This window comes from Gymnoscopelus microlampas, assembly GCF_963454915.1.
Source record: "Gymnoscopelus microlampas genome assembly, chromosome: 8".
Lineage (NCBI taxonomy): Eukaryota > Metazoa > Chordata > Actinopteri > Myctophiformes > Myctophidae > Gymnoscopelus > Gymnoscopelus microlampas.
In genome coordinates this window covers 48,100,555-48,121,746 of record NC_139945.1, presented here as the reverse complement: position 1 = coordinate 48,121,746, position 21,192 = coordinate 48,100,555, and the positions used below count along the sequence as shown (strand labels likewise).

Here is a 21,192-nt window from a genome sequence, read left to right as displayed (position 1 = left end):
CATTCGCCATCATGCCCAGTTCTGACTGAGTAATATATATTTTTTTAAATGATGTGCCCATTTGTCCCCCTCTAAGCTTAACCCCCCCACCCCTTTAACTCTATGCCCCACCCCCATAGGTGGGTTAGCACCTCAAGCCCGTTGGATAAGCCACCACTGCATATATAGGTGGGAAAACCCCCACCTCACACAGTTTGCAATTCACCCAAATTTTAAAGCCTTATTAGCAATGTGCAAGTGCAGCAGCAAGATTTGTGAACTGATGTGACAGGAAAAGCACATAAATTGAATAGGCCTATTTACCACCCTAAAGACTGTCAATCCTGTATTCCTTTTATATTAAGTTATCTTTACTTACATAGTACACACACAGGACATATGGTATACACACTCACAAACCCACACATGATGGTGTGTGTGTGTGTGTGTGTGTGTGTGTGTGTGTGTGTGTGTGTGTGTGTGTGTGTGTGTGTGTGTGTGTGTGTGTGTGTATATATAGTATATCTTCATATTTATATATTTACTTTTACAGCAAAAGCACAATGGCAAAGTTAGAAAGCTGTTTATACCTGGTATGGGGGTATGCTGGGGGCCACAGGGTTTAGGGAGTCTTTCAGGTAGTAAAGGGCCAAACGCCTGAGGGGCACTGTTTTTCTAGTCAAGGGAATTGCTGTCTGTCTGTTTCATTAGTCTGCAAACTTTATTGTTTTGAGCTAATCCTTACATTACACTATAGTGCCTCAACGATTTTTCAGTGTTGCACTGGAAAACTCAAGTGTAAAAAAAAAAAAAAAACTCACAAAGTCCATCAAGGTTTCCAAGTTTAATAGTTAAAAAATAAAAGGAGAATGAAAAAACCAAATCATTTGTTGTCACATACAGAGCGTAGTTTGGCACAATACACCCCACAACTCTCTCCAAAAGCAAACAAGTCACAGAGGCACTTCTTGTTCTAGCAATAGCATGCCAACTGTGAGCCAGCAAGCCGCTAAAGACACTGTTAAGCCTGATTTATACTTCGTCATTCGGCGAGTGACACCGTCGTACGGCTGAATATAAATTAAGCATAAGAACTGATTTTCACCCCTTGGTGCCTGAAGATCAGAAACAAATTGATAGATGCAAGCAATCTGTGTCAGCTTGACTATTAAATCAGGTTCAACAAAAATATTACATACTTATGGGAGGCCATCACTCTCACACTCACACACCTAAAATTCAACTTGAACCAATGCAAGAAACTATCCAATCCTTTCTGATCTAAAGGAGTGTCTAGGGTGCTATGGATTAGTCACTGGAGACTTCAGATAAGCATTGAGTGAGGCATACCTACTCTCCTCCCAAATGTGGGACTCGAAATGGACAGTCAAATCATGTTTTCTTTTCTTTTATTTAGACAAAACCAAATAAAAGGCACAAAACATTGCGCATATGTTTACATAATTATTCTCGACAGACGTACATTTAAAAAAAAAATGTAGGAATGTTTTACCTCTCTGCTAATCAGAAAGCCTAGTCTTTGTATATACAAAAAATTACCATTGTTAATGTTCTAATACAAAAAGATTTATAAAAGGTTATCTTGTTTTTTTCCTTGCATGTGTCTATCATAACTAACACGTCCTCTCAACTAAATGGTTTGTACAAAGATATACATTCATTTGCCTTCACAATATCTGCCAAATTCATCATGAAAAATACAAGGAAGATCATTCAAAAATAATTATCCTCCAAATCATAATTTGGCCAAAGAAATGTTTGTTTTTTCTTCACATATTATTTTGCAATCAAATGCATCAAATTAAAGCACATGGTTAACTGACACTGGTACATTTACGTAATGACCTTAAATAAAAAAGGATACCAATTCATGTTTCAAGGCTGTTCATGTTTATACCAGTTCAGAATGCTGAATACAAATCAATTGAGGACAATAACACAAAATAAAAAATAAAACATAATCACAATGTAATTTGGTTGACAAGCCGGTCTTGGCCCATGGCCATCTGAATTGAGGAAGGCTTCCTTCACAATACGACTCCACCACACATCACATCTAGAAGAGGAAGCATTGAAGTGTGGAAAAGTCTTGCGAAGTAGTCCAGGCACACTTATTACGGTCACTGTAGAAGGACAAATGACACCACACGCGCATTCTTCGAACCTAATTTTTTTTGTAGTGTTTTGTTTGAATAAAATAAAAAAGTCACTAGCCTTCTAATGACAGTTTTTGAACTCAATCCTATATTGGACAAGCTCAGTCGTCCACATGCAACATTGAAAAACTGGTGGGAAGGGAATCCATTGCGAAGATCAAGATGCCATTCCAATTTCAAGCAATTCCCTTGGAGGACAGTGTTGGCATGCATGCAATACTATCAAAGGCCTCAAACACCTTGGCTGCCAAAATGCAGACATGAGTAGGTGAATCATCAGAACAGTTACCATTTTCAACTCGAGCCGTCACCTTAATTGAGCAATCTGAAATGCCCCACTATGTTCCACATATGCAGTGTGTGCATCTTATTTGCCGCAAGTGCTTCAAAAAGGTTTTGCACCAAGAGGCCTTTTACTGAAAACAGGTTTGAGCAGAGCCACTGGACTGCAAATAGGTGCAATCTTTTAAACTAGAATACTATTAGTCTGGTGCAACTGAATACAGCCATTGAATACCCCAAAGTCGCACAAAGTAAAGGAGAATCACCATGTTTTGATAACCTGGGCACAGTTCAACCTTTTTAACCCTCCAGTAATGAGGACCTCCCAGCATAGAAACATCTTAAGTTGTGCCAGTCAGATTTACAGCTCAAACTCATGTTCAATATACCTTAGATCAATTTCCATCTCTCAGGAATGGACGGCCACATCAGGGCTGATAAAGTACTTGCATTGCACTGCCTATGATGGACAGCTAGGTTCTTGTTTCCAAGACAAAATAATAGTGTTTTCATATTTACAAAGAAAGGGTCTAAATGTGTAAGATTAATGAATTCGTTTTTCTTAAAAAGACTACTCTCAGTACGGTTCCTGAGTTCAGACTTAGAGCAATGGAATCCTAAACCTGCAGTGTCATAATCAGAGAGGGGATAAATTACTCTAACAAAACTAAATACATCTAGATGACAAAATATCACAATAAAAAAATTGAACTTTGGGACCGCTTTATAGCATAGTGTCTTTTTAGCCACTAGGTGGCCCACTTGACCTCTACATTAAAAAAGGCTTCAGTACTCAATACTTAAAAACTATTTGATCTTTGATAATACTGGCGTTTTCAGGGCATAGCCAGGGGGACATGCATTCAGTGCGAGACATTTCCTCCTTTTTTTGTTATCCTGTACCTTTATCTGTTATGTCCTCTATTTAATTCAACTAAAATACATCCAACAATTCAAGAAAGAAAAAGAAAAATCTCACATAAAAATCATAACATACAGTATACAGTATCCAGCAGTGAGGAGTGACCGTTTTCCAGCAACTTTAAAATGGAGACAAGACACACAGGGAGGAGTAAACTGCTTGTGGTCAAATGCATTTGTATACAATACAACCAAATGGCATTGAGACCATTTCCCCATGATCAAAATATAGTTATTTCCCCCCCAGAATATCACTCTCTCCCCGCATATGGAAGCCATTGTCCCTTTTGTTGTACTTTTAGTCTTTAAAAAGCATAAAACTATTAAATACTGATAAGTCTGCTAAAATAACAAAAGGGGAGGATACAAAAACCAAACCTGCTCTATAGGAGAGCATTTAAAAACAATATCAGCAACACTCCTCTGCTTTAGATGTAGTTTCTGATGCAAAAAATAAAAAATAAAAATACAGTAATCTCCAACACAGCCACCCACGTTTGTAGTCAGACATCCAGTTGATACATTGTTTTTTCCACCCAATAGGTCACTCTTCCAAGACTTTGACACTATCCTTCGGTGGTTAAGGAGAATCAACAATGAGAAATTATCTATAAAGAAAAAAGAAATAAAGAAGACGGGCGTGGCCCTCCATATTACTGATGACACTGCGTTCACCGCTAACACTGTAGCAACAACGTATAGGTTCAGCAGCTGGCCCCGCCCTCTACAATACAATATTATTATAACATAAAACTATGTTGGTAGGAGGAGAGGGGAGGGACTCTATGGTAGAATGAGAATTCAGAGGGAATAGACATGGCAGGTGTAGGGGAGGAGGTCGAGGTACAAAACAGAAGGGGGTTGCCTAAGGGATGTCTACCATGGAGGGGAGGAAGGCAGGACTTGGGATAGAAAAGGCATGCTATCCATGGGCCTCATGGCGATATTGAGAGGACCGGTGATATTCATAGGCATCGGGGTAGTGATGGCCACTGGGTGGGCGATATTCATGTGTGCAGTGGTGGGGATGTTGACGGAGGCCAGGTTGACGGGGCCAGTGATGGTAACGGGGTGCTGCAGGTTGAGCGGCGAGGTGATGTTGACCGTGCTGGTGGTGATGTTCATCTGGGCGGCGATGGTGACCGGATTGCTGGCGATGCCGCCGCGGTTCATAGCCGAGGTAATGGCTGCTGAGTTACTGACAGGCGTCGCAGCTGCCGAGTTATGCACATTGTTGGCGTCTGTACAGTGAGATAGAGACAGGGAGACGACAACAAAAGAAAAGGGTGATTAGAGGTAGACAACCCTCCCAGTCAAGGAAAGCCAACGCCCCACACAGCTCCATTGGATTTGGTTGTTTAGCAGGATCACTGAAAAAGTCAATTCAACATTAATAAAACAGTGTTTCAACTATGGTAGGACTGTTAAAAGAAAAACCTACCTTGGGTGCGAGAGATGTCAATTAGGACTTGGAACGAGTTATTTAAGATCTCTCCTACCGTCAACTCACCTGAGGGGTAAATTCAGAAAGCAGGCTCAATAGGCTAACCAGCTAACTTTGCTCAATATTCATTAATTCATAACAGTTGCAGGCCGTGCACATATTCAGATTTACGTAGGCCTATGTGCTGTGGGTTGAATTGTTGCTGATATTGACATGTTTATTTCCTGGTTAACCAATAGATCCTGCTTTGTGAACTATAACCCTTGCCACTACACATCATCAACAAAAACAATGCACATTAGCAAAATTGAACAAACGAAAAAAAGGTTACGGTATTTAAGGAACCAGACTTTATTTAGATAATAGATTTCTGCTATACAGTGGCATTATATGGTGAATATTGGGTCACTTCAGGCATTTGTACAACAAGTCAAGTTTGAGGGTTTTGGGGGGGGTTCTGCTACCAGCTACTTGATTACCTTTTCGTGGCATTGAGTGGTTCCACTGCCAGTCACTTATGCCTATTCAGAAATACAGACACATAGGGGGTTAAAGGAGCAAAGGGCAGCGGTGCCATTACGTGGGCATGACTTTCAACAGTTGGGGTGATAGGTTCCTATTTCCTACATGAAAGTGCATATCATTTTATCACAGACTGTACCTACACCCACTGGTTGTAAAGAAAAGAGTTTTCTTTCTCCTTCTGGGAAAGCTCCCAAAGGTCACAACTGGGCTTATAAACTTGGCTGAACCTCCTAGCAACACTACAACATGTCTGATGTCCTGATACACCCTAAAAACAATGAAGGTCAACAGTCATAAAAATATGTGTCGGTGCTTTGTAGAGCACAGCAGCAGTTAAAAATAAACAAAAAGTTAACACATCTAATAAGATAAGCAGCTATTTTATTTATATATCACTTTTCAAAACTAATACTTAATGTACTGTTTTACATTTCTGCCCTTTTTTTAATAAATGTAGTCTTCTAACATTCCTTTCATTATTTACGTAGGCCGTTAAAGCTTGAATGCAGACTTGTGGCAAGAAAAACAACTCCCTCAGCTGTACTAGTGGAGAGGGCATCTGTTATTCCTGCAGTCAAATCATATCGTGCCTTTGGCAGCTCATATCACTGTGCCAGTTTGCAATGTGCGTCAAATGTATTCAACGTGCAAAGCCCTTTAAATTTAGAACAGAGAATCTCATAACAGATTTCTAGCTATGGGCTATCTGTTTCTGTCAGCACAGATAATCATCACCCACACAAGTAAAATAAAACCTTACATCAAACTGCTGCAGCCAAACATTGTCACCGCAGAGGACTGCAGCAATGTTTTGACAATTTATTGTACTAAACTGATCATGAAGGTGATGAATGCTTATGAAAATTGTTTCTGAAGTGCTTCATGATTTGGATATTTGCTACTAGGACAAATAAGACAAAAGAAAAAAAGCAAGAATGATACAGCATTATATAGCTGCACAAAGAAAAGTTACATCAGATTGTGTGCACTGGTAAACAGAACTGATGCAGATAATATTACAGAGTGGGTAACCTTACACTGGTATTAAAAACGGCAGGTTAGATTCAGTTCATGAACGCCTTAGTAGATCGAGACAGGTATCACAATCTATTGAAGGCTCCCACTTGGAGCAGGCGAGAGACCAATCAACTCTGTGCCACACTCTCTGTTAAGCAGTCCCCTCTGAGGTACAGTACATAGACGACATCTTTGTGGCTTATGCTACGCTGAGTCATTTCCTGTGACTCATCTAGTGAGCGAGACATTAAAGAAAAGCTGAGCAAGTGACTCATTCGCAGTGAAACCAAAACTGTAATGACACACTACAAGATGATCAACCACTGACCAAATCCTACACACTGAGTCACAGCTAGATGAAGCCCCTGTTGTCTTTGAATGAAACGTGGTAGGGCACAACTGGAGATTAGAATGGTTGGGCCGGTAGGGAGGTCAGAGCGACAGACTGCAAAGTAGAAGACAGACAGGGGGAATGTTTGGGGGGGAAGGGGGGCTGGGGAAGACTTTCGGCCTACCTTTATTATTACATGGGTTGTTGAAGCTGGCCTGGCCGTGTGTCTTGAGGTGACTGGTGATGTAGGCAGCACTGAGCATCTTGCCACAGATGTTACAGGTGACCTTGCCCTCGTGCCTGATCATGTGTGAGCGCAGACGGTCTTTGGTGGCAAAAGCCGAGGTGCAGGCCTAAGGAGAGTCAGTATGGAGGATAAGACATAAGCTGCACAGCAGGAGGTCAGACGAATCTATTACGTATCACATGCAACCTGTAAAATTGATTTTGCTTGTGAGGCTTTATCTGTGCCTAACTTGTCTTCAATTTTGGTGAAAACATTTAGAACTAGAAAAAGTGAGCTAGCCAATTGGAATGGAATATGAAAAATCTGACTGATACATCTTGATCACATGACAAGTTTGTTTTAAGAGCTAGGATTTGAACCCATGCATGTACTTACCGTTACTTGGCACTTGAAGGGCCTCTCTGAGGAATGAACATGCTTGACATGACAACTTAGGTGGTCAGGCCTACAAAGTAAGAGGGGGACATGGGAGACAATGGAGAATCGACATCTCAATAGAGTACAGCTTTATAGTGCAGTTTCTTAATCAACAGAGACTGGCACACATTACACCAAAGATGTTATTCTTTGCAGGCTGAAAAATAGGGCTGCGGAAAACTGAAAGGGGGGTACAGGATCTATTTATGCAACTGCGATAATCTTTCTAAACTGCCCGTTTTATTTTTTTTACTTTTAGTAGAATGATATATACAAAAGCTGTTCCACAGTCAGAGATCTGGTTTATGCATGTTTCAATGCATAACCAAATAAAATACAGGTGGCAAACAAAGTAAATCTGTTTGCGAGATAATGTTTTTGTTTGTTCCCTCAAACCTACAAAAATAATAATAATAATAAACAAAATCAAATAAATAAGGATAATCGAATTAAATCAAAATCCCAGAGAGAGAGTTACACAAATCTCTCTTATGTGTATGAAAAATATCTGCTACATAATTTGGGCAGCAGACAATCTCTGAAATCACTGGTTTGTGCTCCATCTAAATTTATTTAAAGAGTCAAAGACGACTCAATTCCCTCATTCTGTAGAATCATATGCCTGCTGTCCATGAGCCTGAATGCATGTGGACACCTCTTGGTGGAGCAGCAGCTGTCAGTTCTACATTAGCTGACTGCACCAAACCGGACAAAGATTTTTCACTCCAACAAAAGAGTGTGTCGCAAAAAAACTATCTCTGAGAAGGCCGTTTCACACTGGTAGGGCTTTTCATGATGGCAAGCAGGTGTCCGATCTCATCTTCTCAGGAGTGCGGTGGAGCTGAAAAGCCCACATCTCCCCCCTCCCACTCAAGGTTCCCTCTTTCATTCAAGACGCAAGGGCTAGGCCCTTTGAAAACAACCAAGCCTGCAAATATTGCAGTTTCTGAAAAGTAAAAAGATAAGGACTCTACAAAGTTATGAATTACTATGAAGTAGATAATGACCTTTTTAGCTCTTTATCTTCATAAATTATCCAGAATATGCCTATTGGATAATGGTGCATTATCCAATATTGTCTGCTTTACTTCAACTTAAAAGTCAAATGGTTTGAAATGATAGGAAAACACCTCTATGGAGGAATGGGATAGATTGCACTAACAGGGGGGGGGGGCAAAACAATGGGAGGGCTACAGTCCATGGAGTGGGTAAATCAGACCAGTCAATCAAAACACTACCATTGCGAGCAGGACTGCCACTGGAGACCCCTCTCTTCTGGTGCAGCCTGGCCCCTGCAGCAGCACTCTCCCTGTCCTGTGCCGTTCTCCCTGAGAGGGGGGGACACGAGGGACGACTATGTGACGCACGCAAAGCTCCAGATAGATATACAAGGGCCACTGCTTGCATGTCATGAGCCAGTACTGAAACTGCATGGCTGTTCTGGGCCATTTCTAAGAGCTACACAGCTAAAGAGACATCTCATATTTTAATGCCTCTCTGCGTGCACATCTGCTGACTTAGTTTGACAATTTCCCGGCCTATCACATTTTTGTTATTATGCAAGCTGACTCTGATAATAGGGCTTCTTATGTTACAACTTAGGCTTGCTTCAACAGCTTTTTTTTTTCACAATCACTAGCCATCATAACAGTTATACCTGCCTGGGGCTAGTTTATTTACGATGTAGGCTACAAGTAGTATAACTTGTTTTGAGATTGAGACTGGTAGAGTGCTGAAGCTTTCATTCTCCCTTTAGCTAAGCCATGGTGAAAAAAAAGTGTTAAGTAGCATTAGCCATATATCTTTAAAAAATGTTCTGGACTTTCAAAGGTTTTGCTCTCTCGACCTGTCATTTTTATAATATGAAGTTAAGCACAAACCTTTGTGAGCATGTGTCCTATTTGAGCATTAAGTTGTAGACTGTATGCAGTCTAGCATTGTAATTTCTCATTTAGTAAATATAACTTGCAGGGAGAAATCAATAGCCATTTGGTTGCTGCACCAGCAAATGAAGCATTCTTCAATTAGAGAAACCCGAGAATGCAGCTTCTACTGAAAAACAAATGAAATGCTTAAGAATTAAACAATTTTTTGGCTCTGGAAAACAGAGAATTATTTCTGTGCCAGAGTTTAAAAAATGCAGCGTAGCAGTTTGGTAAATCCATTTAGTTACTCTTTTACTATGAGGGAGAATTTTGGAGCCCATTGATATGAAAGCAGTGATTGAGAGCCACCACTTTCCCCAAAACTGTTTGTGCCCTTCAAGAAGCTCACCTTATGTGACTTCATTAATGTTAAAAATGAGAAGACACAAACTCACCTTACATGTTACACGACAGGCCATTATAAAAAATAAAATCAATTATAATCATATATTATTAGACTGAACTACATAAAACACTGTATAAAATACATGCAAACTTATTAGTGCATACCTGGAGAAGCCTTTCCCGCACACAGAGCAGATGTAAGGCTTGTGCACTCCACCGTCGTGTGAGCGCACATGATATGTCATGCGGTCCTTCCTCTTGAACCTCTGTTGGCAGATGGGGCACTCAAACGGCTTCTCGTCGGAGTGCGACAGTTTGTGGCGGTTCAGGTGGTAGACGTCACGGAAGGCCTTCCCGCACATGTCACACCCGTGGTTCTTCTTCACCGGTTTGGGAGGCTTCTTGGGGATACTCTGCTGCTGCTGTTGTTGTTGTTGTTGTTGCTGCTGCTGTTGTTGTTGTTGCTGCTGCTGCTGTTGCTGTTGCTGCTGTTGCTGTTGCTGCTGCTGCTGTTGTTGCTGCTGGTGGTGCTGGTGGTGCTGGTGCTGCATGGAAGTCATGATGCTAGTGCCCGTGGAAGTGGAGGTGGTGGCTGTGGTCAGGATGCCTGCTACAGTGGAGATGTACGAGGGGTTGCCGCTGTTCTCCCGCGGGACACTGGAGATGAGCGGCACCATGGTGGGGGCCGTCTGTGTCTTCTTTGGCCGCGATACCATCTTGATGCCCGTGTGGCAGGATTCATGCCGCCTCAGGTGATAACTGTCCCGGAAAGCCTTGTTGCAGTAGCCACAGATGAAGGGCGTCTTGGATTTAGGCTCTTTCTTGATATTGGTGATAGGCGGACCTGTGCCACCACCACCCCCTCCACCGCCAGTACCACTGGCCACATTGTCTTTAAGGAGTTCTGCAGCACTGACAGGGGGCTTCTGGTCCAGGGGGATGGGCAACACTGGCTTCTGATCAGGAGGCTCGGTTCCAGAGTTCAGGAGTGGAAGGAGGCTGTTCCCGGCCACTTGGTGCTGGTGATGCAGGGCCTCATTGGCCTGCTGAATTATGGAATCACACACACACACACACACACACACACACACACACACACACGCAGTTAAAGACACTAGAGCAGCAATCATAGAGCACAGTAAACACAAAGACAGGGAGGAGAGGAAGATGCTTTTCTGCTCCAGAGAGTGTGAGTGTTCTGCCTCATCAGCAGAAGCACTGCCTCCAAGATGTGCTTACAAGTGTAACTTGGCAGAGGAGAATGAGATGAAAGTGGAACAGTATCAATGGGATTCTTCAAAGCAGAAACTAACAGCTGAACTTTCATTTCTTATACCACTTCTGACAGCTTAAAAGTCTGGTGTATTCCCCCTAGCATGACCATCCAAATGCAAGTTACAGGTTTTGAATTTATACATCTACATATTTTAAAACTTTCAACATCCCAAGGAAAGCAGCAGTTTTCACACAAACAAACCAAATTCAGAACATAATATAAGAAAATAGTTAGGGCTCCAACAGATGCTATTGATGATTCAATTAATTTAGACAACATTACAGTAGATTTAGGTAATTCAGTTTAAGATTATGGTAAATTCTCATCACAAGTTTGTTGACTCTGCACATGGTCTAAGACCGAAATAAAACCATTCATTCATTCAGACAAGTAGTGATGGCCATTTGGACATATTTTCTTAACCGGTTACCATTGGTCCTTACTGGCTAATTAACCAAGAATAAAATATACTTTTAAAAAAAGACAAAGTGAGTCTGTGAATCACTGAATCACCCCCAGGACTGCGTTTGCGGTCATTAAAACTGTTACACAGGAACCCAGTATATCCAAATGTGGGTAAATATCTTGGTGAGTAACTTATGAAGACCATTCCGGTAGGAATAATTCATTTCATACATACATACATGAGAGATTTGCAGTCGCATCCTCTGTCGAGTGCGTCGTTGCGAGTATTAAGTAATTGCCTCAGTCATCAAACCATGACATTTTTGATCAACATAAAGCTAAATAATATTGATTCAGAACATATGTTTTGTAATGTAAATCCCATAATGCCACTTCCTGGACGACCTAAGGTTGTTTATTTTCCTCTTCGTAAAACTTTTGTACTTTATTAGTCAGAATTGTGACCGGCACGAGATACAGTCAGACATTAAAAGGAGTAGTTCACCCAAAAAATGACTGTTAGTTGTTGTCTATCAATTGCACACCCCATAAAGCCTTGAATTCATGGATTTCTTTTTGTTTTTGTTGCATTCCTGAGCCAATAATTTGATGAAATGATAAATTTTGGTGTATTTCCAGTAGGAGATACAAAGAATCTACTTTGTGTCTCCTACTGGATACATTAGCCGGTAGGAGACGGGAATCAAATTATTGGCTTAGGAATGCGATAAAAACAAAACAAAATCCATGAATTCAAGGCTTCATGGGGTGTGCAATCGATAGAAAATAAGTCATCTTTTGGGTGAACTACTCCTTTAAGGCTAAAAGGATAACACAAAAAAGTCCTGGAGACTTGTGGTGCAATGTATTCAATTCATCAACATAGCATAAAAAATAATACTAAAATACGTGTCATCGGCAATTAAGCAGTTGTAGCGTGGCGACTGCTTCCAGGCATCATTTTAGGGGTAAAAAAAAAGTACCTTTGCACCAACAAATAACTATTTAACCGTTAGTAACCGGTTAACCTCGCAAATCACTGGGCTGATCAGCGTAACATTTCTTGTGCATGCTGACATTAGGCCAAGAAAGGAAATCCCAGAATATTTTTCATTTTGTGAATTCATGATCTCAGATCCACCCTCTGATTATCAACATGACCTCAAAGATCATGCTCGAAGCCATCTTCATATTTTATCATGTGTAATACGTTTTTTTCAGACAAGCTTTCACAGTCTGGTGATGTTGTGTAAATAAATAACACATATTAGAAATGTTTACATGACACCGCAAAAAAACATGATTTGATTTCTAAAATTTGATTCAATAGGCTCTATGCACAGCAGCCATATTGGAAAGAAATTGGGCCTCTTCTTACTGCCTTTACAGGTGTTACCAATGATACTAATCAAGGCTCTGTTCCATTCTGGTCAGGGTGCTGATATTGTGCATGTTGGCTCACTAGAAAGACTCCATTTTGGTTCCCAAATGGCCCCTTATGGTGGGTGTGTAACCCTGAGAGTGTACAAATGGAACCAAATGGACCCGTAAGGGTCCATTTGGTTCCATTTGTACACTCTCAGAGTTATGGGGGTCCTTGAAAATAGGACAACCACTATGCCACACTAAATGGAACAGAGCCTTAATTAGTATCATTGGTAACACCTGTGAAGTAAGTAAGGAAGGGGCCCAATTCATTCCCAATATGGCTGCTGTGCATAGAGCCTTTTCATTTCTGTCGACTGATACAGCAATTTATTGTTTTACTCCTAAAATTGTTAGCCTAGCAGAGCTAATAATGCAAGGGAAACTTGTTTATATTACTGTCCATGTCTTTCATAGATCTTAATCCTCACAAATCACAACCACAATCAGTCCAGGCCACCAAACCGCCAACAATCCTCTGACTGGTGGCATGAAGGCGGATGTGTGCTGAGACTGAGGCTGGGATTTTAACACAGAGACAGCCTTTAATTTATCTAAAATAGAAAGTGACTCATTTCCTGGGCATCCGAGTGACTCGGACAACAAGAGCAGCCACGAATGCAACTCTTGCAGGGGGGTTTAGACGGCAGCTGTTCAGCAAGGTGCCGAATGACTAATAAGACATAGGAGGGAGGCTAGGAAACTATTCAAATTGTCAGCACTGTGGGATGACATCAGCCAACTCAGACAGAATATAAACAAATAACTGTACAAATAGTTTAATTGTCTCTCATCTTCATGCTTTCCTTTTTTTTATATATATATATATATATATATATATATATATATATATATACACTGTATGGGCCTACCGTGTGTTGTACCTGTCCTTGACTTGGTGTCAGGGTGTCCAGTTTACACTTAAAGGACAACTTTGGTTTTTTACAACCAAGGTTTATATTTTAGCTTGTAATTAAAGTAAATAAAAGATGAGTGTTAAAAAAAAATGTTTTACTGCTTTCTATAGTTTTAGCAATTTTCGCAATATTTTTTACAGTGTGTGTCTAGTGGGCGGGGGCATTCTGTCCGGTGGTTAAATATGTCTTTTTTTACACAATAACCCAGCGTTTTCTTTATTAGTATTTACAGAAGCTTGTTTCTTGCTCTGTCCATCAAAGACCACAGGACCTTTTTTTATTGTGTAAAAAAGGCATATTTAGCCACCGGACAGAATGCCCCCGCCCACTGCCAAAAATATCGTGAAAATTGCTAAAACTATAGAAAGCAGTAAATGAAAAAAAAATAACACTCATCTTTTATTTACTTTAATTACAAGCTAAAATATAAACCTTGGTTGTAAAAAAACAAAGTTGTCCTTTAAGCTCATCATGTATTGCAAACTAAAATATCTTTAGTTCTCTGTTCAGATGCACAGGCGGATGAGTCCAAAACACACATACACTTCTTGATCACACAGCCCACGCTACCACTCAAGAATCTAAATCTGTTGCTTGTAAGTCGATCTCCCATGGTGATGGAGCTGATTTTCATGTGACCAGTCAACGTCTGGCACAGGGTGTTCTAGGGTAAGCAGAGAAGAGCACAACCTGCCCAATAGATTTACCTAGTCACCTCCAACCTAAACACAAGGTTCATGTGCCTATCACATGGCTCAAACCTTCACCAGAAGAAAGCATGGAATATTAACCACTCAGTTTTTATTAAAGGCCTGAAAAAAGATGGAAAACTTAAAGCAATCTGCTTTCCTCAACTCCTCATAAACATGATATACTGCCTTTGTGTTCTATGCAGCCTTGCACAGGCGAAGTTAAAATGGCCTTATGACCACTCAAGTTACCCGTTTTGGAAATTAAACTCCTTCATGCAACTGTTTTCGAGTTGACATTTAAGCCACAAGCTTACTTTGTGCTATAGCAAAATACAAGTGCTATATATATCTATATATCTATCTATCTATCTTTCGGTGGCATTTCGCACTACTTTCATGTGGCTTGTGGCAGACTGAGGTGTCACAGTTTCACACTGTCATTTCCCTAACCACATTCAGCACACCAATTTCCCTAACAGCTAATTTGCCAATGACAACATGTGGTATTGTAGCAAACAGATGTCTGGGCAGAACTAATTTTATTAAAGATGCTCAAAGCAATCGGCCGCGGTCCGCAAAGCAAAATCGGACGTTTTTCAGCTGATCTGCCGTGATCGTTCTTTCTCATAAATCCTATTTTGTGCCGGTCATATTTACATGGACAGAACAAAACGGTGTGCAGCAACAACAACATGCTGTTGGTTTGAATGTTTTTCAGTGTGAGCAGACACATTGAATTGAGCAGTTGAATTTCCTGCAATCTTTAATTACCTCACGTGCGTGTTTGCTCATTTTCATTTTGTCAAAGCATCAGAGCTTCGTCTCTTGGCTTCTAAACTCTTTATACGAGGGTGTCGCATGTCAAAAAGAATAGTTCTACAACCTCAGAATGCGTCGGGATGCGACCCGCTGTTACATTGTAAATCTACCCAGCATCGAGTAGACATTACATAATCAAATGACATCATCAAATCTGCAAATTCTTGTTGAAGTCTTAATGCAAAAGTACTCTACAGACGTTAGACCTTCATTCAACACCACCAACAAAACTACGTATTGAAAAGATAAACAAAATACAGTTTCTTCCTAGTTTAGCAAATTTTACCAAACTGAAAAGGTGTCATTTGCCTTCTGTCTGGTAGAATAATAATTTGAGTGCCTAGTAATGAGGCCAAATATATTTTGTTTAATCTGCCAACTTCATTCAGTTAACTTGAGAAATAAAAAAAACAATACAATTATGGCCTTTATTAAACATATGGGTGGATTTATTTTGTGTCTAATTATGATGAATTGTTTTAGGCTTGAGTACTTCTACAGATAACGTTCAAATGAATATAAAATAAACACACAACACAGACATAAAAGAGATCTTATGTTGTTGTTTGTATATGTCCTCCGAAAGCAGCTTTGTCGTTTTAGCTATACATAGCAACATAGATTTTTCAGAAACCTGTATTTTTAGAATCAGCCTCAGGTATAAATGGGTTGAATACAGTAAATGGATGGAATGTGAAATCCAGGCAATCTGACTTATCAATTTAGTCCATTTTAAAAATCTATTCAAATTTGTTCACCTTGATTCGTTTATATTCATATTGAATTGATTATTCAAAACTAACTGACAGAATAATTGTAAATATGTAAATTATTGACAGTTGCAGCCCTAGTTCTCATGCAGAATCCTTATACCTGCCAAACACCAGTCACTAAAAAAAGAACAACAAACAGACAGACCAGCAGTCTTCTGTTTACTCAACAATGACATGATGAAAACATGGATTACACATTTGGTTATATAGTCCATACAAAGACAACAGCAAAGCAGGTGTTTCTTAAAAGTACAGATAAAAACTACAAAACCATGCTTTTGAAATAAACCTAACGTCTTCTGCCACCAACAAAACAATGCAAACAATAGAGGCTTGGAAAACAATTTCAAATACATAAAGCAATGACAGGCTCACAAAAAAAAATGACCCAACGGCAGTAATAAAGCAGTGTCGGAGGACATCTTAAGTCTGCAGCTGCCAGCATTGTCCAATTGGTCATGGCAGATCCCCAAAGGGATAGGATGAACAGAAGGGGGAGGGGGTTTATGAATATTTTGGGCAGGGGGTGAAACAGAGGTTCACATTGTAACCAACAACCTTACAACAGGTCGGCCCAAAGACACCGCGATTGAGACACTCTTGTTCTTTTCTGTAATCACCATAGGGCAGGGTTAAAGACCTGACCCTTAGCTTTTCAGGTTCAGCCAAGCATCCCAACCCGGTCAGCCAGGCAGGGGATGTGGTCTGGTTAGTCCAAAGATCCCAAATTGTGCTCAGTTTTTTGGGGGGCAGCGTGCTCTTTTGTGGAGGACACAAATCCAAGCGCTGATGCACTTACGACCCTCAGGGGGGTCTGTTCAGCTGCCGTCCGCGTCCCTACTTAGTGCAAGCGGCCACATTGTGGAACAGTGTTTTGGGACAGTGGAAAAAGCTAGGGGCCGTCACAGGTTGTCGAGTCGCTTTTATATCTTCCACACTGTAGTGGGACTCAGACTGGAATTGTTAGTGCCATTAGCATTTCTTATAGTGTGTGAGTGAGTGTGTGTGGACGGATCAGGCCTGTACATGCGCACACACACACGCGCATGTGTGCGTGTCAGTGTGTGAGACAGCCAAGCGCTCACGCAGACACTGAGGCATAGTGAGAGTGGCCCGCTGTGCCTTCACGCTGCTCTGATGATTTTGATACAAATCCAGTCTGAAGGCTGAGGTCATTCCAAGATAAATAGTGCTGAAACACAGAGTAGGGGGCGTGGAAAATAACAAGAAACAGCGCAGATAAAAGCAGTACCGTTGTGCTCCTCATTCACAATAAGGCGGGGCGTGTTAACGACAACCCAGCTCAACACATTGATAATCATTTTAATATACATCCATGAGCATTAAGGTGGTAAAGGATTTGCTTTCAACTGTTCTGTATGCAGTGACCCTAAATTACCATGTACTGAATCCAATGGCAAGATTTAGGGGGAAACCCAAATATGCCATGGCTCCATTTCCAGTGATAAAACCATCTCTAGGATTAAAATGCCCTGGGCTATTTGTCACACATCTAAAAACAAACAAGATGGTCTCCCAGACCAGTGAAGAGAACTTTTCCAAAACTTTTGACAAAGTATTTTCTTTCTTTTAGTTGTGCGGTACACCATCACACATACAGATAATAGTATAACAACAACGGTCACGCATACAACAGTAACCTAGCTTAACTTGCTTAAAAATCACCAAAAAATACAATCTAATATAGAATATACAAGGCACAATTAATGAACCATGCCTGAGAAGTAGCCAACCAAGAGCATTGCTCGACACAGCAAACCCCTCCCCACCCCTTCAAATGCCATCAAAACAATGCCTACAGAACAATAACAAGTAACGCTCACCAGAGTGTAGCCTCATTAGATGCCTCATCACATGCAGTGAATCAAGTGGGGCCTAAATAACGTTTCCCCCTTCTCCTGTGTGTGCACAAGCTTCAGGTATTCCGGCCATGTTGGCCATGAAATAAAACCATCATAATGGCTCCCTGCTCTTGCCAATTAACTGAGAACAGCTGCAGCTCTTCAGTGGGGGGACAGAGTAGCATAGCATACAACTGTGCCTGTACTGTAATACACTTCAATTCGGTGTGGGAGGAGAAAAACAATGTAAATATGTGGCCATTACAATGACATTTTATGAATGGGTCAAAATAGGCACAACAAACAAACTTAAGTGAAGCTGTGTTCATGGGCTGTACCTACAGACAGCAATCTTGACATTCCGAAGGAGGTCATGATTTGTCAGACCTGGTTCAAAACACTGCAGTAATAGCAGCAGTCCACAAAAGTGTTCAATCCACTGATTTTAGTTATGACAATCTATTTGTTATCAGTCAAATGTATTGAATAATACAAATACAAAAATATGTGTTTACACCAGTGGTTCTCAAAGTGGAATTCAGGGACTCTCTCGGTTCCAGGGGGGTCTAAATTGACCCTTACAAGAATGTAACGGAGTCAGAGTTAAGGGGACACCTTGAAATGTAAAAGTTAGAGAACCATTGGTTTACACATTAGAATGCTGACTTTTTTTTTATTTTATTCCTAGGGAGCCCAGCTATGCAACCGAATTACTTGCCACAGCTAAGCATGCACAATATTTAGTCAATTAAATCGAATACAAAGAGACATGTTTTCAGAGATCAGCGGATGGAAGTACTTGGTGCATCAAGGTCTGTGCTCTGGCCAGCAGCACTTTGTCTGCTGCACCGCAGCTTAAAGCATAGTTTGCATTCTTCTCTCCAACCCGCGGTTACATTTTTTTGGGGAAGAGGGGAAACAGTTGAGTCGGAAAACATTGCCCCTTTCCCAAAATAAATAACATACATCAGTAGTGAAGAATCTGAAGAAGGGGTCAAGTTTTAGAGTCGGGCCTATGGCGATATTATACCCCTTTCCGCGTGCCAAGCAGCCAATAGGTTCATTTAGTACTAAGTCCGAAAAATGACAAAAATGACGTCTTTTCAAACTAAGTGTGGACGCGTGGTCACCTTTCTTCAGTTGACGCATCATATTTTTTTTTCTTTAACCAAGTGACACGCTTGAGCGACTAAAGTGTAAATTAAAAGCCAAAACTATTTACAACGTTTAAATCGCTTCTTGTAATGGGAATATAACTTTATGTAAATGGTTCGCAATTTGAACTTCACACATTCCCGACAAGAATAACCTGAACATGAACGTGTTTACTACTACTTTACATCATCTGTGTCCGTTAGATTGTTAATAACGTTGTTTCTCTCCCAGACAAGAGACGCGATCAGTTTGAGCTAAACCAGTGGTCCGGGGACCACCAGTGGTCCTTGAAGAGTTTTCAGGTGGTCCCCAGCAAAATGATGGAGAGTTGATAACCAAATGGACCCATATAGACCTTTAAACTCTTGAGAGCGAAAAATGAATGAATTTGGCTTCATTTTACGCTCCCAAGAGTTAAATAATAGTTTAACATCTGCAATATGTAATTAAGAAGAAGTCTTACACAATTAAGATAATGTAGAAGAAATAAAGAATTGTTATTTTTGACAATCTTATCCAACGATTACACAATATTCTAAGTTTTGGGTCTGAGAGGCTAAATCTCATCAAATGGTGGTTCCGTGGCTCAAATGCCGAATAAATAATGGACCTTGATATGAAAAAGGTTGAAAAACCACTGAGCTAAACCGTTAGCTTTGGTTAGCTTAGCCACCACGGCTAGCTAATTGACCAGCGCGCGCATGACGAACACCAGTTAGCAAACTGACAAAACACGTTCCTTTTCAACTATAAATAAACGATCCAAGTGGCAACAAATACCACCGATATAAACGAACGTGCCGAGACGGACCGTAGGAAGAACAAACCCGGAGGAGGGGGGCCAAAAAAACATTCGAGAGCCGCCATAGCAGCCCCTACACAGCTGGGGGTCTCGGGTTTGATCATGGAGCTGGCTAGCAGCTCGCTTTTACGAGCCAAAATAGCATGTTAGCCGACTAGCCTAGCCTAGCTAACTGGTTAGCCGACATGCTAGCTGGCAGGCTAACGCTATCACCATTGTTTTGCTTGGATAGCTTCTACTTGAATCCAGTGGCGCACAGAAAACCCCTGGATATGAATGCATAACCTTGTTAGAAACAACGCTCCTACGGTTCTGTCACACACACACTCAAGTGTTCCACGTACCTGGAATAAAAAGGTACTCCAGCTCGGTTCCATTGCAACACTTTAAAAATCTGCAGGAGGAAACCTACAAGGAATCTACAACAAAGCGGCTAAACATGGCAGCTACAACTTCCTGTGGAGCCTCCGGCTGCGCTGATCGACGGCCAATCTGGACCGGAACCACCACGGACGATCTGGACCGGAACCAGCGTTGACTTGCCATGTCCGCTTATTATTTATAAGCGACTTTGGGCTTCTTTTTCCGTAAAAGTTGCTCGTAAAAATTGGTGGTTTCTGTTTTTTTGGGCTTGTTTTCTAAAGTGTAGTTGCTTGTTTTAGGCTTTCTTTCAAATGTTTTAATTATTTTTTAAAACCAGTGGTTCTCATTAAATATTTTCATGAAAATGTTTTGTGCCACACAGCAGGGGAGCATTTGTGTTGTTGGAATGTTTAAAAAAATATTCCAAATATAGCACGTTTTATTTCAAGAGTTTTTGAAAATAGCAGATCTACAAGCGTTGTGAGCTTGATGCATGGTGGAATTGATGATCATGATGGTTTAAAATTGCTCTTCTTTTGGGCTTGTTTTCGTAGACCTGGTTGCTTATTTCTCTCACACAATCTGGCAACACTGACCGGAACCGATGGACTTTTTGTGGGATGTCTGGAATTTACAATAAATAAATAACTACCTTTTTCTAGAGACATTAGTTTTTAGAGAAAACGTTTACAACTTTATTTGTACAAAATGATAACATGGATTAGATAGATTATAAATATTGAACCATTAAAAAGGTCTACATTTTATTATTTACATTTTATTTATTATTAGTATGACTACGCATATAGACAAAAATCCGATTCAACCTACATAGTTTTGTAATCTCTTGATCATGTGTTAGAACTTTAAGATTTATCTTCTTCATGCTTCTTTTCATTTGTGGAATATGTAAATAAATAAAAAAGTAAATTAATGTACTGTGTGGTTATGTCACGAGATTTATTAAAACGGAAAGAATTTGTAGCCTACATCTGCTGGCTTTAATGTAGGATATTAGCTTGGACTATAGAATGCATCACTTACATTCAGTTATTGTACAAATAAATTCCTTGACTAAATGGAGAAATCAGCG

The 21,192-nt window shown here is 40.5% G+C and overlaps 1 protein-coding gene across 6 annotated transcripts; it reads right to left on the bottom strand.

The window, feature by feature from the left end:
• Positions 1-810: 810 nt before the first annotated feature.
• Positions 811-20,215, bottom strand: LOC311050380 (vascular endothelial zinc finger 1-like). Of its 6 annotated transcripts, XM_084064435.1 has the most exons (8): positions 20,081-20,215; positions 9,776-10,656; positions 8,579-8,668; positions 7,299-7,368; positions 6,861-7,029; positions 5,283-5,324; positions 4,801-4,869; positions 811-4,600 (listed from the first exon to the last, which is right to left on the bottom strand). In XM_084064435.1, the coding sequence occupies exons 1-8, from the start codon at positions 20,111-20,113 to the stop codon at positions 4,236-4,238; spliced, it is 1,719 nt and encodes a 572-aa protein (XP_083920561.1). In that variant the 5' UTR covers positions 20,114-20,215; the 3' UTR covers positions 811-4,235. The 6 variants fall into 6 exon arrangements, with proteins under 6 accessions (XP_083920561.1, XP_083920562.1, XP_083920563.1 ...); XM_084064436.1 differs by lacking the exon at positions 4,801-4,869; XM_084064437.1 differs by lacking the exon at positions 8,579-8,668.
• Between the last annotated feature and the right edge of the window lie 977 nt (positions 20,216-21,192).